General features: G+C 33.7%; 1 protein-coding gene across 1 annotated transcript in view; it reads right to left on the bottom strand.

Annotated features, from left to right (window-relative positions):
* Positions 1-20,345, bottom strand: part of Cnbd1 (cyclic nucleotide binding domain containing 1) — a 399,182-nt gene that overhangs the window by 101,776 nt on the left and 277,061 nt on the right. The window contains exons 8-9 of the mRNA XM_074066942.1: positions 8,694-8,831; positions 7,418-7,550 (exon numbers count right to left, since the gene is read on the bottom strand). Coding sequence (XP_073923043.1) covers positions 7,418-7,550; positions 8,694-8,831 — 271 coding nt within the window. The remainder of the gene's footprint in view (positions 1-7,417; positions 7,551-8,693; positions 8,832-20,345) is intronic.

The following is a 20,345-nucleotide window of genomic DNA, read 5'->3' as shown; positions in this document are numbered from 1 at the left end:
GATAAAATAAAAGAAGAAAAAAAAATCTTCTGAAAGCCAAACACAAGGAGAAAATTTTGGAACTGTCAAGAGAAACCTCATCCTATACAGGTAAACTCTGATAAGATTAATAGCTGACTTTTTATCAGAAACAAAAATTGAAGATTGGGATAATATATGCAAATATACAAAGAAAAATACAATCAACTAACAATCTTATACCTAGCATGGATACCTTTTAAAAACAAAAGAGAAATAAAGAAAATTACAGCTAACCAAAACCTCAGAATATTCATTGTTAGCAAATACTCCTTAAAAGAAGTAACAAAGAAGGTTCTTAAGGTCAAAAGCAGCCAACTGCAGATAGTATAATAATTTGATTCAACATGAAATTTCAAAAACTAACACTAAAGTTTAAGTATGCAACCATAGAAAGTAGGAGAAATGGACATTTCTTATTATTTCTTCTCTTACCCAATTTAAGGAGTGATTGGGTAAACAATACAGATACAGTGTTTTTAGTCCTTCACATATATAAATGTAATATATTTGCCAATATAGCATGGGAGAAAATTATGTTGAATTAGACAAAAAAATCATAGAACAACTCAGATCCATAGAGACAAATGAAGAGAATTAAAAATGGTAAATAAAATGTTTAATGTCACAAAAATGATAAATGCATTTTCTCTCCTTTTTCTATTTCTTAAAAAAATGCAAAAATATAAACAATAACAATATGTTTATTATTGAGTTTGAAATGTATATAGATGCAATATAAATAAAAGTAATAGTTCACAAAAGAAGAAAGGAAAGAGAGTTATATAATAGTAGCATTTTGACACTGTTCAGATGGAGAAGTACAAATGGTCAGAAAATACATGAATAAATTTTCCACATTGTTAGTCACCAGGGAAATGCAAATCAGAACTATGGTGAGATGTCACCTTACCCTAGTAAGAATGGCTGCTGTAATCAAAAAAACAACAAACAAATGTTAGTGAGGATGTGGAAAAAGGAACCATTACACGCTATTGGTGGGAATGTAAATTAGTTCAGCCAATTAAAGTCAGTATGGAGGTTCCTCCAAAAACTAAAAATAGAACTACTAATGATCCAGCTATACCAGTCCTGGGTGTATACCCAAAGAAAGCAAAGCTAGCTTACTTTAGAGATGTTTATTGCTGCACTTTTCACGATAGCCAAGCTGTGGAATCAGCCTAGTTACACAATGTAAGAATAAAGAAATTATGATATACATACACAATGGAGTACCATTCATCCATAAAGAGGAATATGATTATATAACTTGCAAGAAAATGGGTAAAACTCAAGTTCATCATGCTAAGTGAAATAAGCCAGACTCAGAAAATACTGTGTTTTCTCTTACATGTGGAATTTGCAGGGGGAGGAAGGGCTTAAAAGTAAAAGGGTATTAGGGTTGTAAAAAGGGTAATGTGGAAGAGGAAAAGGGACAAGAAAGGGTAATACATTATATGCATGCAAGTACGTTATATACATACATAGAAATGGCACAATGAAACTATTATTGTGTAATTAATATGCTAATTTTATCTTTTCAAAGAATCAACTCTTTGTTTCATTAATTCTTTCTATTGTTCATATAATCTGTATTTCATGAACTTTTTCCCTGATATTAATTCTTTCCATATATTGCCTTTTGGGGTTGGCTTGGGTTTTTTTTTTTTTTGGTTTCTAAGACCTTGAAGTATACCATTAAGTTGTTAACTGGTGATCTGTTTTTTTAATGTAAGTTTATACTTTCTTCTCAAGACTGCCTTTGCCATGTTCCAAAGGTTTTGGTAAGTTTTATTTTAATTTCAATAGATTTTAGAACTTTTTAATTTCCCCCTTTATTTCTTAAATGACCCTCCAATCGTTCAAAGATCTATTGCTCAGTCTCCATGTATTTGAACATTTTCTGTAGTTTCTCTTGCTGTTGATTTCTAGTTTTGTTCCATTGTGGTCTGATAAAATTCAGATAGTCACTTCAATTTCCTTGTATTTGTTTATACTTGCTTTGGGTCCTAAGAAATGATCTATGAAAGCTCTGGGCCACTCAGAAGAATGTATATTCTGTGGTTGTTTGGTGCAATAATCTCTAGATGTCTGTTAAATCCATTTAATTTAAGTGTTGTTTAATTCTGAAGTGTCTTTGTTTATTTATTTTTTTTTTTTTTGGTTTGTTTTACTATTAGTGGGAGAGGGGTATTAAAACCAAACACTAACTGGGGGGTTTGGATCAAATGATACAGTGCTTGCCCAGCAAGAATTGTCCGAACCTCAATACAGCCTAAAACAAATAAACAGAAATCAAATTTGTCCCCTGTAATTGTGTTGGGAGTCTATCTGTGCTTTAAAGTCCAGTGGTGCTTGTTTTACAAAATTGGGTGTGCCAACATTTGGTCATAAATCCCTACAGTTGTTATAGCCTCTAACAGAGTCTTCCCTGCATCAATACAAAGTGAACTTGGTCTTTTCTGATTAATTTTGGTTTGAAGACTGCTTGCTTTGTGAAATATGACTACAGTCACTCCTGCTTGCTTTTTGGGAACCATTTGTCTGGAAAATAATTTTCTTTCCTTTCACTTTAAACTGGTATTTGTCTTTGCCAATGAGATGTGTTTATTATAGGGAGGAAATGATTGGTCTTGTTTTTTAATCTAATCCACTAATCTGTCTTTTCATTACATAATTGAAGCCATTAAGAGTTATTATTGAAGTTATGTAATATTTCCTGTCATTTTGTTGTATTTCATTTTTTTCCTAGTCCTCATTATTTATTTGTTTGTCTGGTGAGATTTATTTTTTCCTGTATTTTTGTGATTTTGCCTATCTTCCCCCTCTATGTGTAGGACTCCTTTTAAGCATCTACTGCAGTGCTGGTTATGAATGCCTTTAGTTTTTGTTTATTGTGAAAGGTATAATTTCTCCTTCAATTATGAAGAATAGCTTTTCTGGGTACTAGGTTGGCAATTATTTTATTTCATGGCTTTGAATACATTATTCCATGCTCTTCTTGCTTTTAGAGTTTCAATTAAAATATATCTTAATAGCTTCTTCTCTCTTCTTTTCTGTTTGGTGTCATAAAAGCCTTCTATAAATGGGTGGATTTCTCTTTCTTTCAACATTAGGAAATCTTATGCTGTTATATTATTGAATATGTTTTCTATGCCTTTAGTTTATATTTCTTGTCCTATTTCTGTGCACATGATTAATAGAGTTGGTCTTTTAAGGGTGCCCCAGAGGTCTTGCATGTTCCATTCATACTTTCTTACTACTTTTCTTTATCTTGATTTGCCTGTTGTAACAATTCCACCTTGCCTTCAATCACTGATATGCTGTCTTCAGCATGATCCAGTCTATTGGCAAGGCTTTCACCTGATTTTTAAATTTGATTTATCAAAATTTTTATTCCCAGGATTTCAATTTTAATTTTTTTCAGAACTCATATATCTTTATTGAATTCCTCTCATGTCTTGTATTGTCTTTCTTATTTCATTCTGCTGTTTATTTGTGATGTCATGGTATTCATTCAGGAATTTATTTATATCCTCTTAAGTTTCATTGGTCATTCTTTTGAATTCTCTTATGGGATTTCATCCACTTCACAATAATTATTAGCCATAATTGTGGGGTTGTTGAGTTTTGGAGGAGTCATGTTGACTAGTTTTTCATATTTCTTGTGTCTTTGCATTGGGTTTACACACCTGAGAACAAGTTGTTGGTTTGATGTTTTAATCCCCTGAAGTATTTCAATTGAAGTATTCTCAAATTTTAAGCAAGACTGCAGAGTGGCACAGTTGAGTTCCAGTTTCGCCACTGGACTGGGTATAGAACTCAATGGTCAAACATTTGCCGATGTACTGAGGGCAGCCAGACTGATGCCCAGTACTACTCAGAGGAAAAGTGATTGGAGTCTCTCATATCTCCTAGTGTATAGCTTGTTGCTATATGCGGGCTAAGATCAAGCCATTCAAGTGTTGGTTGCCTACTTTTGTGCCCCTTTTGCTTTAGAAGCCTCCCTTCTTTGTGTACCAGTAATCACTCCTGCCACATGGAGCTCTGCAGCCTTTAAACTGGGAAGGTACCTACCTGCTCCAAAAGCCCCCCATTTGTGTTGTCACAGACAGCAAGGGTCCAAGTGTAGTGGTGTCTCCCAATTGCATTTAAGAGTGAAAGAGCCCAAACAGAACACTGTTTCTGCTATATCTGGGTAAAACGAAGAGACTCAGACAACCAGACTCCCAGATTCAGTGCATTCTGGACCCACTCAGTGAATTATCACCCTGTGGGTGGAAGGGGCAGTGAGTAATCATTGATCCATGTGTCCTGGGCTCACAGACATCAGTCCCTCCTAGCAGCAAACATATTCAGATAGGATGTAGCTCCAAGAGATCAGTTTCAGTATTTTCAGACTCTACCCAGATATTATGGAAGTGAAATTTTTGATACCTATAGAGTTAATTGACTTGAAAGACACTGATGTCAAACTTCTTTTATGTGGAACTCCAAAACATGTATTCTGTGACTAAAACACTCCTGGGTTGGGTGACTAGATATCATTTTTACTATCATTTTTATCTTCATGTATTTTTTCACATTATAGTTCATGCATTTTGTCTTTTAGAATTAAATTGATTGCTACAGTTTTTTTTCTGTTTCTCTGTTATATTAACTTCTACCTCAATAAAAATATAGTCTATAAATATAAACAAGATAACAAAGAAAAACACATAAATAGTTAAATGTTTGTCTAATTATCATTATTTTTATATACATGTGATACACATAGGAACTAGGTGATTAGTAAAATAAGCTAATTGTATTTTTAGTCAGTCACATCTGGGAAGACATTCAGTGTGATACAAACTGCACAGGTTAAAATTGTAATCAACATTGTACACATCCAAGATAGTCAGGCTCCCTTGGCATAGGAAAAAAAAGTAGAAAGACTTAAGAAGTTAACAAAGGAAACAGGGCCCAAGCTTATTTCAGAGATTGCTAAGGATTAGTCCTAAACTCTATTAAGCATTTGAATAATTAACTAAATCCCTCTGAAACTTTATCCAAAACACATTCCTAAAATAAGATCAAAACATACATAATTATGGTTTGGAAATCATACTACATCTAATTTTAAATCCACATAATGAAAGTATAATGTGAATTACATTCTCCACATTTTCTGATAATAATTCAAAATAAGTTGTAAGTAAAGAGAAATATTATATCTGATGCTTCTCTTTCATATATCAAGTTTGTTACTACCATAAAAGAAAATTAGATTAGTTTGACAAGACTTATTCTTCTCCTAGGAATATCTTTTTATAAGAACCATAGCATTTCAACACTGGGAAAGGCTTCAAAAATCATCAGATAAAATTATCATTCTGCTCTAAAAAGGATAAATGTTTAAGAAAACTGTAAATGTAAGAATGATACATTTATATATTTAGGAATCAGAAAAAAAATATTTATCTTTTACTTATTCAAATATAAACAAATATTGTAAAAGCACAGAATTTTCCTGCCCCTTCTAAATTTCATATTCTTTTGACTCTCATAATTTAGAATATCTTAAAAATTATTCCTTTCCTTTTTAATCATGCCAGAATATTAAGTTAATGATAAGCTGACATGGCTGAGATATTATTTTTATTAAAAAGATAACCCTGGAAGTGAGGTAAGGACCAATATTTTATTACTTCTGACAAAAGGAGGGAAGACTATGATAAATCTAAAACATCCACATTTAAAAAATTGCTTCTAAAAAGAAAGAGGAAATATGTGTGACTGCTTGCTGTGTTGCTCTTTTTACAGATTAGTGGCACAATGGTGAGAAGTACCCTGTTTATGGGCTATTAGTGTACTGCATTTCTTACCCAGTCATTAAAGATGTCTTTCCAAGAAAAAAGTAATTAAATAATTATTTCTATTTAATAAATATGCTGAAATTTTAAGTGCTGAATTTTCATTTTATGTCAGTTTATTATTCACCTTTTGTATGTGCTTTTGACTAAAAATTGGCATTTCTACTCAACAGGAAAAGTATTTTGTGGGAAAAAAACACATTATTACTTCTATTCAATTTTATAAGTAACAGAAAAAACATATATGACTAAACATGGTTTCAATGTTATATTTCAAAAATGATAAAAAAGACATGTGAATACAAGCACTAAAAGGAAATTTGGAACAAGGCAAACTTATCAAATATGCTTGATTTATTAGAGTACCCCTGTTCTTTGAAGCATAAACTGGCCTCTAACAATATTTACTTTCCCATTGTCAACAACAACAAATCCTCAGTACCATGCTGACCCTAACCTCACTTTCCTACTGAGCAGTTACTTCCTCCAAGGATTTCTTAGCCAAATCCCATGACTTCTGAACCATGTTATTATCAACAGAATTGTCTCTTTCTTGAATTCATAATAGACCCATTCTTTTACGGACTTTAACCTCAAGTTGACTTAACCTCACTAGCCCACCCTTCCATAGCTCCTTTTCCTTTGGTAACCTTGTTTAATAGTTTTTCATAGGTGGACAAATCATGCAAAGTGATGGAATGCCACCCATGATTTTTGTGTACACCTACCCCAGGAAATCCATTTATCTTTGCCATACTGAATACTGAGAATATAGGCTCTTCAGTGCTATTCCTTCTTATTTAGGCTTCCATTATTCTATGTACATGTAAGTATGCCTAATCCAAAAATATGAAACCCAAAATGTTCAAAACTCACAAACTTATCAGTGTCAACATGATACCACATGTAGAAGAGTCCACACTGACCTCATGTGACAAGCCATAGTCAAAACACAAGTGCATTTAAAAGTACCGTATAAAATTGTCTACAAGACATGTTCATGGGGTTTATGTGAAATATGACTGAGTTCAATGTTTAGACTCAGGTCCCATCTCCACAATGCCTAATTAAGTATACTCAAATTTTCCAAAATTTAAAAAAATCTGAATCTGAAATGGTTCTTTTTGCAAGCATTTTTGATAAGGGATACTTAATCTGTATTATTTTTTCCACTAATAATATATGGTACATATATAGATTAACAAACTTCCTGCTTAAGTATTTGTCCAACCAGGAGAACAGGAAAAAATGGCTCCAACTTACTGTGTTTCTCTTTTTTCCATTTGATGCTATTGTGACTGCCAAGGTGGACAAGTGAAGTAGGGATATAGAGAGATAAGAAAGTAAGACTCGTTCTAAAACTACTCATCAAGACAGTGCAACACTGTCTAATAAATATCTAATTTAAAGATAGTCATCACTAAGTAAATTGAAGAACATGTATATGAAGAAAAAGTATTTTAAAATATTAAAACTATGAAGACATCAATTTCAATAATATAATGCTATGTAAAGAAAATGATATATAATTGAATTAAACTCACCATGATCTGGAGGAAATTTTTTCCATTTAATGAGTGAAATTAGCTCATATATGGATAAAGTAGGCCACTCTGCATAATAAGGACACTTACGGATTAATTTCAACTTTTGTGTATTTTCATTTTTCATTTTTTCCTGAAAAAGAATGTCATTATCAAATTCTTAATAAATGTAATTTAAAAAGAAACAAAAAAAAGCTAATAAAGAAATGGCAGATGAGAAAAATAAAAACTAAACAAATACAAATTAGTGTAAATGCATTTGAATTTCATTGAGATATCACTTAATAACTACATAGCCATATTGATATTTTAATTTTCAGACCTGCTTATTAAAATTATATCTCACACCTTTCTTTCAGAATATTTCATACTTCTATAAATGTTAGTATTTTCACAAACACTGCCACAATTAAGACTATACTCAAAAGCTACATTTGGTAATATGAAGTAAGTAATACTGATCTTGAGGAAATAAAAACAAAATAAGCAAAAACATTTAAGGACAGCAATTCTGAAAAGTGAAACAAATTTATACCTGGTACTTTGAGTGAAGTTGAATTCTGAAAAAGTCATCTTAATAATGAGACTCTTATAATAATTAAGTCTCCTTAATAATGAGACTACTATATCAAAAGAAATCTCCACATTAAAAATATAAAGCAAGAAAAAGGATTCCTCTCCATCTCCATCCCACATAAGCACTGGCACTACCAGTGCCCTGCAGGAACTGTACCAGGGTTAAAGTTCAGGATAGAAACTGGGACAGCAGGATGATCAGGAGCTCCCAACCTTATTTACAAAAGTTTCCTCTGCCATCCAAGAGAAGAGAAATAGGGGAGAGGGAAATTTTAGGACTTGACTACAAGATTGTTTTACATATATATGTTATTTTTAAGCAGTAGAATTAGGGAATCAAAATTAAGTTGTGATAATGCAGCTCCAAGTTTGGATGTTTGTTGTAACTATGAAACAGCAAGTCAATCACACTGCAGTAAAGACTAAGGAAAACATTTGAAAGTAGTGTTGAAAGGTAACACTACTATCTGTTGATCACCTAGTTTTCCTTGGCACGTGGGCATGTGATTGACAGCGAAAACACCTACTCACGGAATGAATGAATGAGTTCCAAATACATGGAAAACCAAAGGGTACTCAAAAATACATACCTATAGATTGCTTTCATCTCAACTACACATCACTAGTAGAAGTTGTACACCAAATGAACCATGTTTTAGGCCAAGTCCAATTTAAAAAATAATAGATGTAAACATCATACCGATTTTAATTTGGCATAATCCTTTGCAGGAATTTTAAGAATTTCACACTTTTCTTCTGTCACCACTGACAAGGGAGTTGTCTCTAGTTCAATCTTAGGTGTAATTTCCAGGGATCCAAAGGTACTCCATTGTCTCAGCTGTAAAAATACCAGAGGCAAGTAAACTTCATTGACACTTATTGTCAGAAAAATGTCTAGGTGACTCCGTAAAAGGGATGGTAGTTCAAGCTGCAATTCTGTGAAAGAAGGGCTTTGCACAGAGGCTCTGCTGCTCTCCAATGTCACTTCCCCAAGGCAAGTAAAAAAATTCTTATCTTCTTCACCAGCATGAAGAAAATAACACAAGAAAAGATCTTTTTTTTCAATGAATGAATCAATTTTAAGCGCCAGGATAATGGCTGGTACCTAGTCAGAATTTAATAAATTTGGATGAAAGAATGAAAAAAAATGATACAGTTATATACGTTGCTTTTATTATTATACTTATATTTTGTCAGTAATAAATAAAAAGATGAATGAAGTGTTAATGCAGCATATAAATGATTGCCATATACATGCATTCATGTAGAGTTCCATAATACTATGCATGGAAAAAACTTATCACTAGAAAATATAAGCTCTCAGGATATAAAAAACTATATGCATAGCTACCTAAAGGATCTATATTCCTATGTGTCTGGGAAGAACTAGAGGGTATGTCAAGGTAATATAGCTATCCAAAATAATATGGGAGGACAGCCACTCTTCAAATATATAGAAAGACCGAATAGTCCTCTTCTCAACTAAATGTATAACTAAACTTGAATTTGCAAGTACAGATGTGAAGAGGAAATTTAAAATGTCAGTCAGTCACTATGGAAGCCAAAGTGGTCAATGGTGCTATCCAACTAGAATAAAGTAATGGGGAGCTGCATTCTGGACCTTGTCAGACATATAGGAACAGGAGATAAAATTAATGTCCATGTGATGTAAAGAACTGGAACTGGGCCTCTTTCCTAAAACCTAGGAATGTGGAAGATTGTTGCCTATATAGACAACAAAAACTCCATCTGCTAGAAGGAAAGTATCATGAACACTTGCCTTCTTGCTATGCAATTGGACAAAATTGTCACAAAACCAGGAATCTACTTCTGCAACTTGTGTGGGTGCAGAGTATACATTTGCGCATATCAAAGGACCCAGAGATGAAAAATTAGTGTGAAGCATGGTGTGCAATTGACAAAATCCCTAGGCGTCAGGAAGGTGCAAACTTTAAACCTCATATATAAGTCAGGAGGAAAGGAATTCCCATAGAACATAATTCTTGCTGATGACAAAATCACAATAAAAAAATTACAAAACACATGAGTAAATAAACCAGATGAGGGAAAGCCAACAAAGAAATGGTAAAATAAATTGACTAACCCAAAGAAGCTCTACACATTTAAAATATTTAAAGCACAAAATCAGAAACATGACTTAATGGAAACAAAAAGGAGTATTTTAGAAAAGAACAAATTTAAACATCTATAGATAAGTAACTGAAAGGAAAACAATAGGCACATTAATTTGTAGAATAAAAATTAATGTATTCATGATTCACACTGTGGATGCAAAAATTATCCAGAAGAAAACACATAAAATTTAGAAGGTATGAATATAAGGAGGTTTTAATAGAGATGGAGGATAGATGGAGACCACTCAGCATATATCTAATATAAATTACAGAAGATAACGAAAAGAATGGGAGAAAGAAACTACATAAGTAATAACAGATGCAAGTTCTCCAGAATTGAGCAAAGTGAGTTTCAAATAAAGGAGCACACACAAAGAAACAAGAGATACATTTTTGCTCTACATACCTGCTCAGGATTTGGTATACTCTCTAATCTTTCCCATTTTCTAGTCCCCTCCCTTTACTATCTTGTTATCAATAATTTCAACAGATGTTTTCCACATATATTCTTTCCAGCATTTCTAAAGATTATTAGGTTAGTCTGATTTAGCTAATGAGTCATTATGAAACCAGATGCCTTCCATGACTTTGAATAATATTCTTAAAGCTTTCTTTCTTGATACATTAATTAGTATCACCAGATTCCCTAATATTAATGATTATGAAATTATAAAACTTCCAGTGTCCTGTACACCATTATATTAGTTGAATTAATTTTAAAATTATTAATATTTATGATTTTGCTATTTTATTCTGTAAATATGGTCATCCTAAAAGTGCTCAGGAAGAATAACTTTCAAACTAGAATTCTAAATCAACCTAAAATATCAATGTAGAGTTAGGTGAAAACAAGATGTTAAATTTAGACACCACACGAAGCCAACTTTAAAAGAGGAATTTCAGCTATAAAAATACTCTATCCAAGAAAAAGTGCAAAGAATCTGGTGAAAACACTGGTAAATGTAAATAGTGCTGTTGGTGAGTCCTTTAAAAATGACTAATAACAGTCATTTTAAATAAAAAATATAATTATTAAAATTAAATAATTAAATTGCAATAATAACTCAGAAAAGAGGAAAAGGAAAGTAGAATTGATATATTGGAAAATGTTTATATTCCGATACTAAGAAATAAAAATTTATATACATTTTCTTCATCAAAATTATAAATTTAATAATACAGAAGCTATAACTTCATGGATGGAAAAATGAAAATAATCACAATGATAAAGAAACAAAGAGGTGAAGTAGAGAATATTTGCTATAAATATGTAAATATAACAATACTTCAATAAAACCTACAATTTATTTTAAAAATATAAATAAAAACTTTATAAGAGAAAGGTCAAAATTATTTAAGCAAACCAATGAGTTCCAGAACAGATAACCAAATGACCCCTACACAAAAGAAACCTGTTCAACCTCATGAGGAGATGAAAAACGTAATAAAAGTCAGAATGCCACATCTTTCCTTTTATCCATCACATTGAAAATATTAAAGCATGCTAAACCTAAGGAAGTGGGGAGATAACACACACATAACTCTGGAGACTATAAAAACCTTTAAAATTGGGGAATTATCTGGCAGTATCTACTAAAATAAACAGAATGTATGCAATGTTTTATCCACAAATTCTTCTCCTATGAATCTATCTTATGAAAATAAATTCAATTCTAAGGATATATTTGCAATAAATTTGCTCCGGTCACTTGATTTTATGTAAACATGAAACTAGGTATATTTAATCAGCCAACCTAAAGTTTCAAAGTAGTGCTAAAAATCTATGCATCTTAGCCTGGATGAATTCAAAACTCTTCAAACTTCCTTGTGCTTTTGTTAGTAGAATAGAGAATATGTACATTTTTAAGTTCCAGACATTAAGGACATTTAAAGACATATTTTAAACTAACATGCTAAGTTATCTTCCATACATGTTTAATCTGTCTTGATATTTTTATATCGATACACAAAATACTCTAACTGATAAACATCAGATGTTTATAGTTGTTAGTTGTTAATTCTAGAAAGTGTAGACAATTGTCATTGTCCCTCTGCATTTTCTGAATTTTTCAATAAATAAAGCAATTTCTAAATCAGACAATACTATAAAATTATTTTAATGACTTATGGCTGAATTTTCTAAATTCCTTGGAAAACTTCATTCATGAAGATTATGTAGATGATCCTATTTTGGTGGTGATACTTGGTGGAGGTATGCAAAAGGAAAGTTTCTCCCATTTCTTAAATTTCCTGTTATTTTCCTAAAAATAAAATCATGTTAACTTTATTGAAACTTATATAAGCTTTAAAAATGTTAAACTGCTATAACACTATGTGACCCTTATAATCTGCTTCTGAATAATAAGAGGTGAAAAATCAATAAAACTTTCTTTTGAATAATATATCAAGAATTGTTTTAATAATTGATCTACCATTTGATCCAGCAATACCACTCTTGGGGATATACCCAAAAGACTGTGACACAGGTTACTCCAGAGGCACCTGCACACCCATGTTTATTGCAGCACTATTCACAGTAGCCAAAGTTATGGAAACAGCCAAGATACCCCACCACTGACGAATGGATCAAAAAAATGTGGTATCTATACACAATGGAATTTTATACAGCCATGAAGAAGAATGAAATGTTATCATTCGCTGGTAAATGGATGGAATTGGAGAACATCATTCTGAGTGAGGTTAGCCTGGCCCAAAAGACCAAAAATCGTATGTTCTCCCTCATATGTGGACATTAGATCAAGGGCAAACACAACAAGGGGATTGGACTTTGATCACATGATAAAAGCAAGAGCACACAAGGGAGGGGTGAGGATAGGTAAGACACCTAAAAAATTAGCTAGCATTTGTTGCCCTTAACGCAGAGAAACTAAAGCAGATACCTTAAAAGCAACTAAGGCCAATAGGAAAAGGGGACCAGGAACTAGAGAAAAGGTTAGATCAAAAAGAATTAACCCTTGTTCCTTCCTATTACTGCTTATACTCTCCCTACAACAAAATTAGAAATAAGGGCAAAATAGTTTCTGCTGGGTATTGAGGGGGTGGGGGGTTAGGGAGGGGGCAGAGTGGGTGGTAAGGGAGGGGGCAGGGGCAGGAGGGAGAAATGACCCAAGGCTTGTATGCACATATGAATAATAAAATAATAAAAATAAAAAATAAAAAAAATAAAGAATTAACCTAGAAGGTAACACACACACACACACAGGAAATTAATGTGAGTCAACTCCCTGTATAGCTATCCTTATCTCAACCAGCAAAAACACTTGTTCCTTCCTATTATTGCTATACTCTCTCTTCAACAAAATTAGAGATAAGGGCAAAATAGTTTCTGCTGGGTATTGGGGGGAGAGGGAGGGGCCGGAGTGGGTGGTAAGGGAGGGGGTGGGGGCAGGGGGAGAAATGACCCAAGCCTTGTATGCACATATGAATAAAACAATAAAAAAAAGAATTGTTTTAAACTGCTTTTTACAAAAATAAACTTCTGAAAAACAGAGGACTTTCACAAGTATATTTTTTTCTGCTTGTATTATTTTTCTCATTGCTACTAGTTTCCAGGCATTTACACATTAAATAAGATAAATAACTAAAATTAGAGTTGCTGTTTTTAACCAAGGAAAGGCCTTGCTCCAAAGCCTCTGGAACAAATTTTATATTCCTAAGGGGCTGAGGAGGCAGACAGAAAACACAAACCTTGCTTAGATCATGGACAAGTTCATAAACTAGATCAACAGGTGGACTTCTTCTGGAAGATGCAAACTCCTAATATATTATGTCATACATAGTTTGTGATTATTTGTAAATTGTCATTTTTCTTGAACAAATCTCTATACCTTATATCGTATTCTCAAAGTTTTCTGTTTCCCCAAAGATTAATAAGCACTTCTCCAGAATTTATACTCTGATGGCTTTTGTAGAAAGTATATCTGTATACCTAAAAAATGATGGGTATGGTGGCATAACTCTGTAGTCCCGGTATTTGGGAGGTTGAGGCAGGAAGATTGCAAGTGTGAGACCAGCCTGGAGTACATTCTGAAAACCTGTCTCAAACAAAACATAACAGAATGATGCTTCATAAAAAAGGTTAAGAAGGTATTACATTTTATAATATTCCACATATTTAGGGGAATTTGGAACACAATGATTCTGGAAGATAGAATCAGGACTAATTAGGTATCAGGATGATCCGATTAGGATCTTATGCCAACCACTAGCTATGAAATTGGCATATGCTTAAATAGGAATTCCTTGGGTTGGTTCATTCCAAACGTGTATGCATGGCCAAAGAAAAATATCTTCTCAATTACAGGAAAAGAAGGAATCCTGATCTTTCAGAATTATACGAATAACTGCGTACTTGCTAAGTAAAACCTATGTATAAATCAAGCCAATTTAATATGTAGTCAATAAGTCCCTCTTTAAAAGTGATCTAATCATGACTTCATACTATGTGTTCATGCATTTTGGTGAGAAGACTCTAAGTAAGATAATGGAAAAGAGCAATAGAGAAACTTCTTATTTATGCTAACACAGAATGATTCTTTCAAACATTCTCCTGATAGTTCTACCTCTTCAATTGTTCACAGAAAACCTATCTGAAATACCCAGCCCACTGACTATTTTCTCAATTCTACCAAGTTCAAGATCCAGCTTGTAGTCACCTAGTTTACCTCAGCAATACCTCAGATTTTGAATAATTATTTACTCGATTTTTTGTTTCATAATATGCAAGGTTTTCATAAATAAGTGGTCTCTAAATAATTACTGACAATAACAAATTACTCTCTGCAAAGAGATTTCTGTGTCTTTGAAGATGCAGAAATTTTGAAGATTTGGTGCTGGATATGGTAACACATGCCTGTAATACCAGCTACTTGGGAGGCTGAGTTGAAGGATCAAGCGTAGAGGTCCATTCAGGCAAAAGCATAAGACCTTAAATGAAAAACCCAAAAAACTACAAGCAAAAGACTGGGGGTGTGGCTCAAGTGGCTTTCCTAGCAAGTGGTGTCCCTAAATTCCACCCCCAGTATTACCAAAAAGAAGGAATATTTTTATTGGTGTATATTAAATTGTCATGACATTTCCATTCAGAATTTATTAATAGGAAGATTTAATAGTAAATGGGCCTGGGTTCTATACTTATCACTTACTGCCACTTGAAGACCAGAGTTATTCTAATCAAATGTCCTTAGGCAATAAAAGTTCAGTCACAAAAAATTAATCTAAGGCTGAGGCCTGGTGCCAGCAGTAGAGTGCCTGCTGCTAACCATGAAGTCCTAACTTCAAACCCCAATTCCATCAAAAAATAATGTATTAGCTAAGTTTTAAATTGTATATATTTAATTTATCTCTATTCAGATTTGTTTAATACCATGATTTGAACTTTCTTTCCACTTAGTTTATGCCCTAGCACCTTTCAAAAAGATTAACTTTTGCAAATGTTCTACATGCATTTAAAAGGAATATAAATTGTGAATTCATTGCCTGCAACACTGAACGCAGGTCATTTAGGTCAAGTGTGTTAACTGTGTTTTTCAGAATTTCTGTATCACTACTGTTTGTTTGTATGTTTAGTTGGTTGGTCCCTCATTAGTTATTCAGGAATGTTTGTTAAAATCCTCCAGTATAGTTGTGGGTTTTAAAATTTTTCTTCTTTTTGCTTAGCAAGTTCTCTTTTAGCTTATCACATATTCTTATATTAATGTTTTGATGTTTAATAACTGCAAAATGCATTCTTGTCTTAAAGTGTACTTTAAGCGATTGCCTAAAATTCTGGCGAACTACTCTGCTCAATTTCTCAAAACTATGATGCGTACAAGTTGGCAGAAGCCTCTGTGGAAAAGCAACAAGAAACATCTGCCTCAAAACAATATATTTCACTCCTTTCTTGAATTATGATCCTCATGTCTTACTTCCCTTGATTGCTCTCCAATGGTTTCAATCACTTCATTTAGTTTGATTCCACCTTTACAGTTGTTCTCATATGGAGATTGGTAGTGCAAGCTGTTTCATCATGGCAGCAGGCACACTGGCAATCAACGGACGCAAGTGACTGCAGTTCTGTGAAAAAAGCTCTACTTCCACTTCTACCGTCTGAACGTTTTGCCTCCCCTATCACCCCTACATGAGAAGAATAACAAAATCACTCAGAATAAGCAATCAGACAATGGCTTCCAGGTCTTTTCTCAAAAAAGGGAGAAGGGTAGAACCGTTGGCAAAAGGTAATACAAAAACTTTAACATAAATTAGTGCCCATGAGGAAGGAATATTCTGAAGCTTTTGATCCTGGTTTTGACTTTCTAACCCCCACTCCAAAGAAAATAAGAGAGAAATCAATATATTATCATCTTAGCAGAAAGAAGGAGTTAGCAACACACCAGAAAAAAAGAAAATGAATATATGTGGAATTTTCTTTCTTTTTTGAGACAGAGTCTCACTGTGTAGCCCAGAGTGTTCTTAAACTTGCAGTCCTCCTACCTAAGCCTCAAAGTTCTGGATTATAGGTTTCCACCACCACATCTGACTTGTTTTTTTTTATTGTTTTATTATTCATATGTGCATACAAGGCTTGGGTCATTTCTCCCCCCTGCCCCCAGCCCCTCCCTTACCACCCACTCCACCCCCTCCCTCTCTCCCCACCAATACCCAGCAGAAACTATTTTGCCCTTATTTCTAATTTTGTTGTAGAGAGAGTATAAGCAATAATAGGAAGGAACAAGGGTTTTTGCTGGTTGAGATAAGGATAGCTATACAGGGAGTTGACTCACATTAATTTAATATGCATGTGTGTTACCTTCTAGGTTAATTCTTTTTGATCTAACCTTTTCTCTAGTTCCTGGTCCCCTTTTCCTATTGGCCTCAGTTGCTTTAAGGTATCTGCTTTAGTTTCTCTGCATTAAGGGCAACAAATGCTAGCTAGTTTTTTAGGTATCTTACCTATCCTCACCCCTCCCTTGTGTGCTCTCGCTTTTATCATGTGCTAAAAGTACAATCCCCTTGTTGTGTTTGCCCTTCATCTAATGTCCACATATGAGGGAGAACATAGATTTTTGGTCTTTTGGGCCAGGCTGACCTCACTCAGAATGATGTTCTCCAATTCCATCCATTTACCAGCAAATGATAACATTTTGTTCTTCTTCACGGCTGCATAAAATTCCATTGTGTATAGATACCACAATTTCTTAATAAATTCATCAGTAGTGGGGCATCTTGGCTCTTTCCATAACTTGGCTATTGTTAATAGTGCTGTAATAAACATGGGTGTGTAGGTGCCTCTGGAGTAACCTGTGTCACAGTCTTTTGGGTATATCCCCAAGAGTGGTATTGCTGAATCAAATGGTAGATGAATGTTTAGCTTTTTAAGTAGCCTCCAAAATTTTTCCAGAGTGGTTGTACTAGTTTACATTCCCACCAACAGTGTAAGAGGGTTCCTTTTTCCCTGCATCCTCGCCAACACCTGTTCTTTGTGGTGTTGCTAATGATGGCTATTCTAACAGGGGTGAGGTGGAATCTTAGTGTGGTTTTAATTTGCATTTCCTTTATTGCTAGAGATGGTGAACATTTTCATGTGTTTTTTGGCCATTTGAATTTCTTCTTTTGAGAAAGTTCTGTTTAGGTCACTTGCCCATTTCTTTATTGGTTCATTAGTTTTGGGGAGAATTTAGTTTTTTACGTTCCTTATATATTCTGGTTATCAGTCCTTTGTCAATGTATAGTTGGCAAATATTTTCTCCCACTCTGTGGGTGTTCTCTTCAGTTTAGAGACCATTTCTTTTGATGAACAGAAGCTTTTTAGTTTTATGAGGTCCCATTTATCTATGCTATCTCTTAGTTGCTGTGCTGCTGGAGTTTCGTTGAGAAAGTTCTTACCTATACCTACTAACTCCAGAGTATTTCCTACTCTTTCTTGTATCAGCTTAAGAGTTTGGGGTCTGATATTAAGATCCTTGATCCATTTTGAGTTAATCTTGGTGTAGGGTGATATACTTGGATATAGTCTCATGTTTTTGCAGACTGCTAACCAGTTTTCCCAGCAGTTTTTGTTGAAGAGGCTGCTATTTCTCCATCGTATATTTTTAGCTCCTTTGTCAAAGACAAGTTGGTTATAGTTGTGTGGCTTCATATCTCGATCCTCTATTCTGTTCTACTGGTCTTCATGTCTGTTTTTGTGCCAGTACCATGCTGTTTTTATTGTTATTGCTTTGTAATATAGTTTGAAGTCAGGTATCATGATACCTCCAGCATTGTTCTTTTGACTGAGTATTGCCTTGGCTATTCGTGGTCTCTTGTGTTTCCATATAAATTTCATGGTAGATTTTTCAATCTCTTTAATGAATGTCATTGGAATTTTGATGGGAATTGCATTAAACATGTAGATTACTTTGGGGAGTATCGACATTTTTACTATGTTGATTCTACCAATCCATGAGCATGGGAGATCTCTCCACTTTCTATAGTCTTCCTCAATCTCTTTCTTCAGAAGTGTATAGTTTTCCTTGTAGAGGTCTTTCACATCTTTTGTTAGGTTTGCACCTAGGTACTTGATTTTTTTGAGGCTATTGTAAATGGAATTGTTTTCATACATTCTTTTTCAGTTTGCTCATTGTTAGTGTATAGAAATGCTAATGATTTTTCTATGCAGATTTTATATCCTGCTACCTTGCTGTAGCTATTGATGGTGTCTAGAAGCTTCTGAGTAGAGTTTTTTGGGTCTTTAAGGTATAGGATCATGTCATCTGCAAATAGGGATATTTTGACAGTTTCTTCACCTATTTGTATTCCTTTTATTCCTTTTTCTTGCCTAATTGCTCTGGCTAGGAATTCCAGTACTGTGTTGAATAGGAGTGGAGATAGTGGGCATCCTTGTCTGGTTCCTGATTTTAGAGGGAATGGTTTCAGTTTTTCTCCATTAAGTATAATGCTGGCTGTAGGATTGTCGTATATAGCTTTTATAATGTTGAGGAACTTTACTTCTATTCCTAGTTTACTGAGAGCTTTTATCATGAAATGATGTTGCATCTTATCAAAGGCTTTTTCTGCATCTATTGAGATGATCAAGTGGTTTTTGTCTTTGTTTCTGTTAATGTGGTTTATTACTTTTATTGATTTTCATATATTGAACCACCCCTGCATTCCTGGGATGAAGCCTATTTGGTTGTGGTGAATAATCTTTTTGATGTGTTGTTGAATTTGGTTTGCCATTATTTTGTTGAGGATTTTTGCATCAATGTTCATTAAGGAGATTGGCCTATAGTTCTCCTTTTTGGAGGTGTCTTTGCCTGGTTTTGGCATAAGTGTAATACTGGCTTCATAAAATGTGTTGGGCAGTTTTCCTTCCCTTTCTATTTCATGGAACAGTTTAAGGAGGGTTGGTATCAGTTCTTCTTTAAACATCTGATAGAATTCAGCAGAGAATCCATCAGGTCCTGGATTTTTCTTTTTGGGGAGACTCTTGATTGCTGCTTCAATTTCATTCTGTGTTATAGATTGATTCAGGTGATTAATTTCCTCTTGGTTCAGTTTTGGATGGTCATATGTACCTAGAAATCTGTTCATTTCTTTAAGATTTTCAAATTTATTTGAATATAGGTTCTCGAAGTAGTCTCTGATGATTTCCTGGACTTCCATGGTGTTTGTTGTTATCTCCCCTTTTGCATTCCTGATTCTACTAATTTGGGTTTTTTCTCTCCTCATTTTAGTCAGGTTTGCCAGGAGTCTGTCAATCTTGTTTATTTTTTCAAAGAACCAACTTTTTGTTTCATTAATTCTTTGTATGGTTTTTTTTGGTTTCTATTTCGTTGATTTCAGCTCTTATTTTTATTATTTCTCTCCTATTTGTTTTGGGATTTGCTTGTTCTTGTTTTTCTAGGAGTTTGAGATGTATCATTAGGTCACTGATTTGGGATCTTTCAGTCTTTTTAATATGTGCACTCATGGCTATAAAATTTCCTCTCAGAACAGTCTTTGCTGTGTCCCATAGGTTCCGGTATATTGTGTATTCATTTTCATTGACTTCCAGGAACTTTTTAATTTCTTCTTTTATTTAATGATGATCCATTGTTCATTAAGTAATGAGTTATTTAGTTTCCAGCTACTTGCATGTTTTTTGTCTTTACTTTTGTTGTTGAGTTCTACTTTTACTGCATTGTGATCAGATAGTATGCATGGTATAATTTCTATTTCTTGTATTTGCTGAGGCTTGC

This window comes from Castor canadensis, chromosome 3, assembly GCF_047511655.1.
Source record: "Castor canadensis chromosome 3, mCasCan1.hap1v2, whole genome shotgun sequence".
NCBI lineage: Eukaryota > Metazoa > Chordata > Mammalia > Rodentia > Castoridae > Castor > Castor canadensis.
This window is presented reverse-complemented; position numbering and strand designations above follow the sequence as displayed.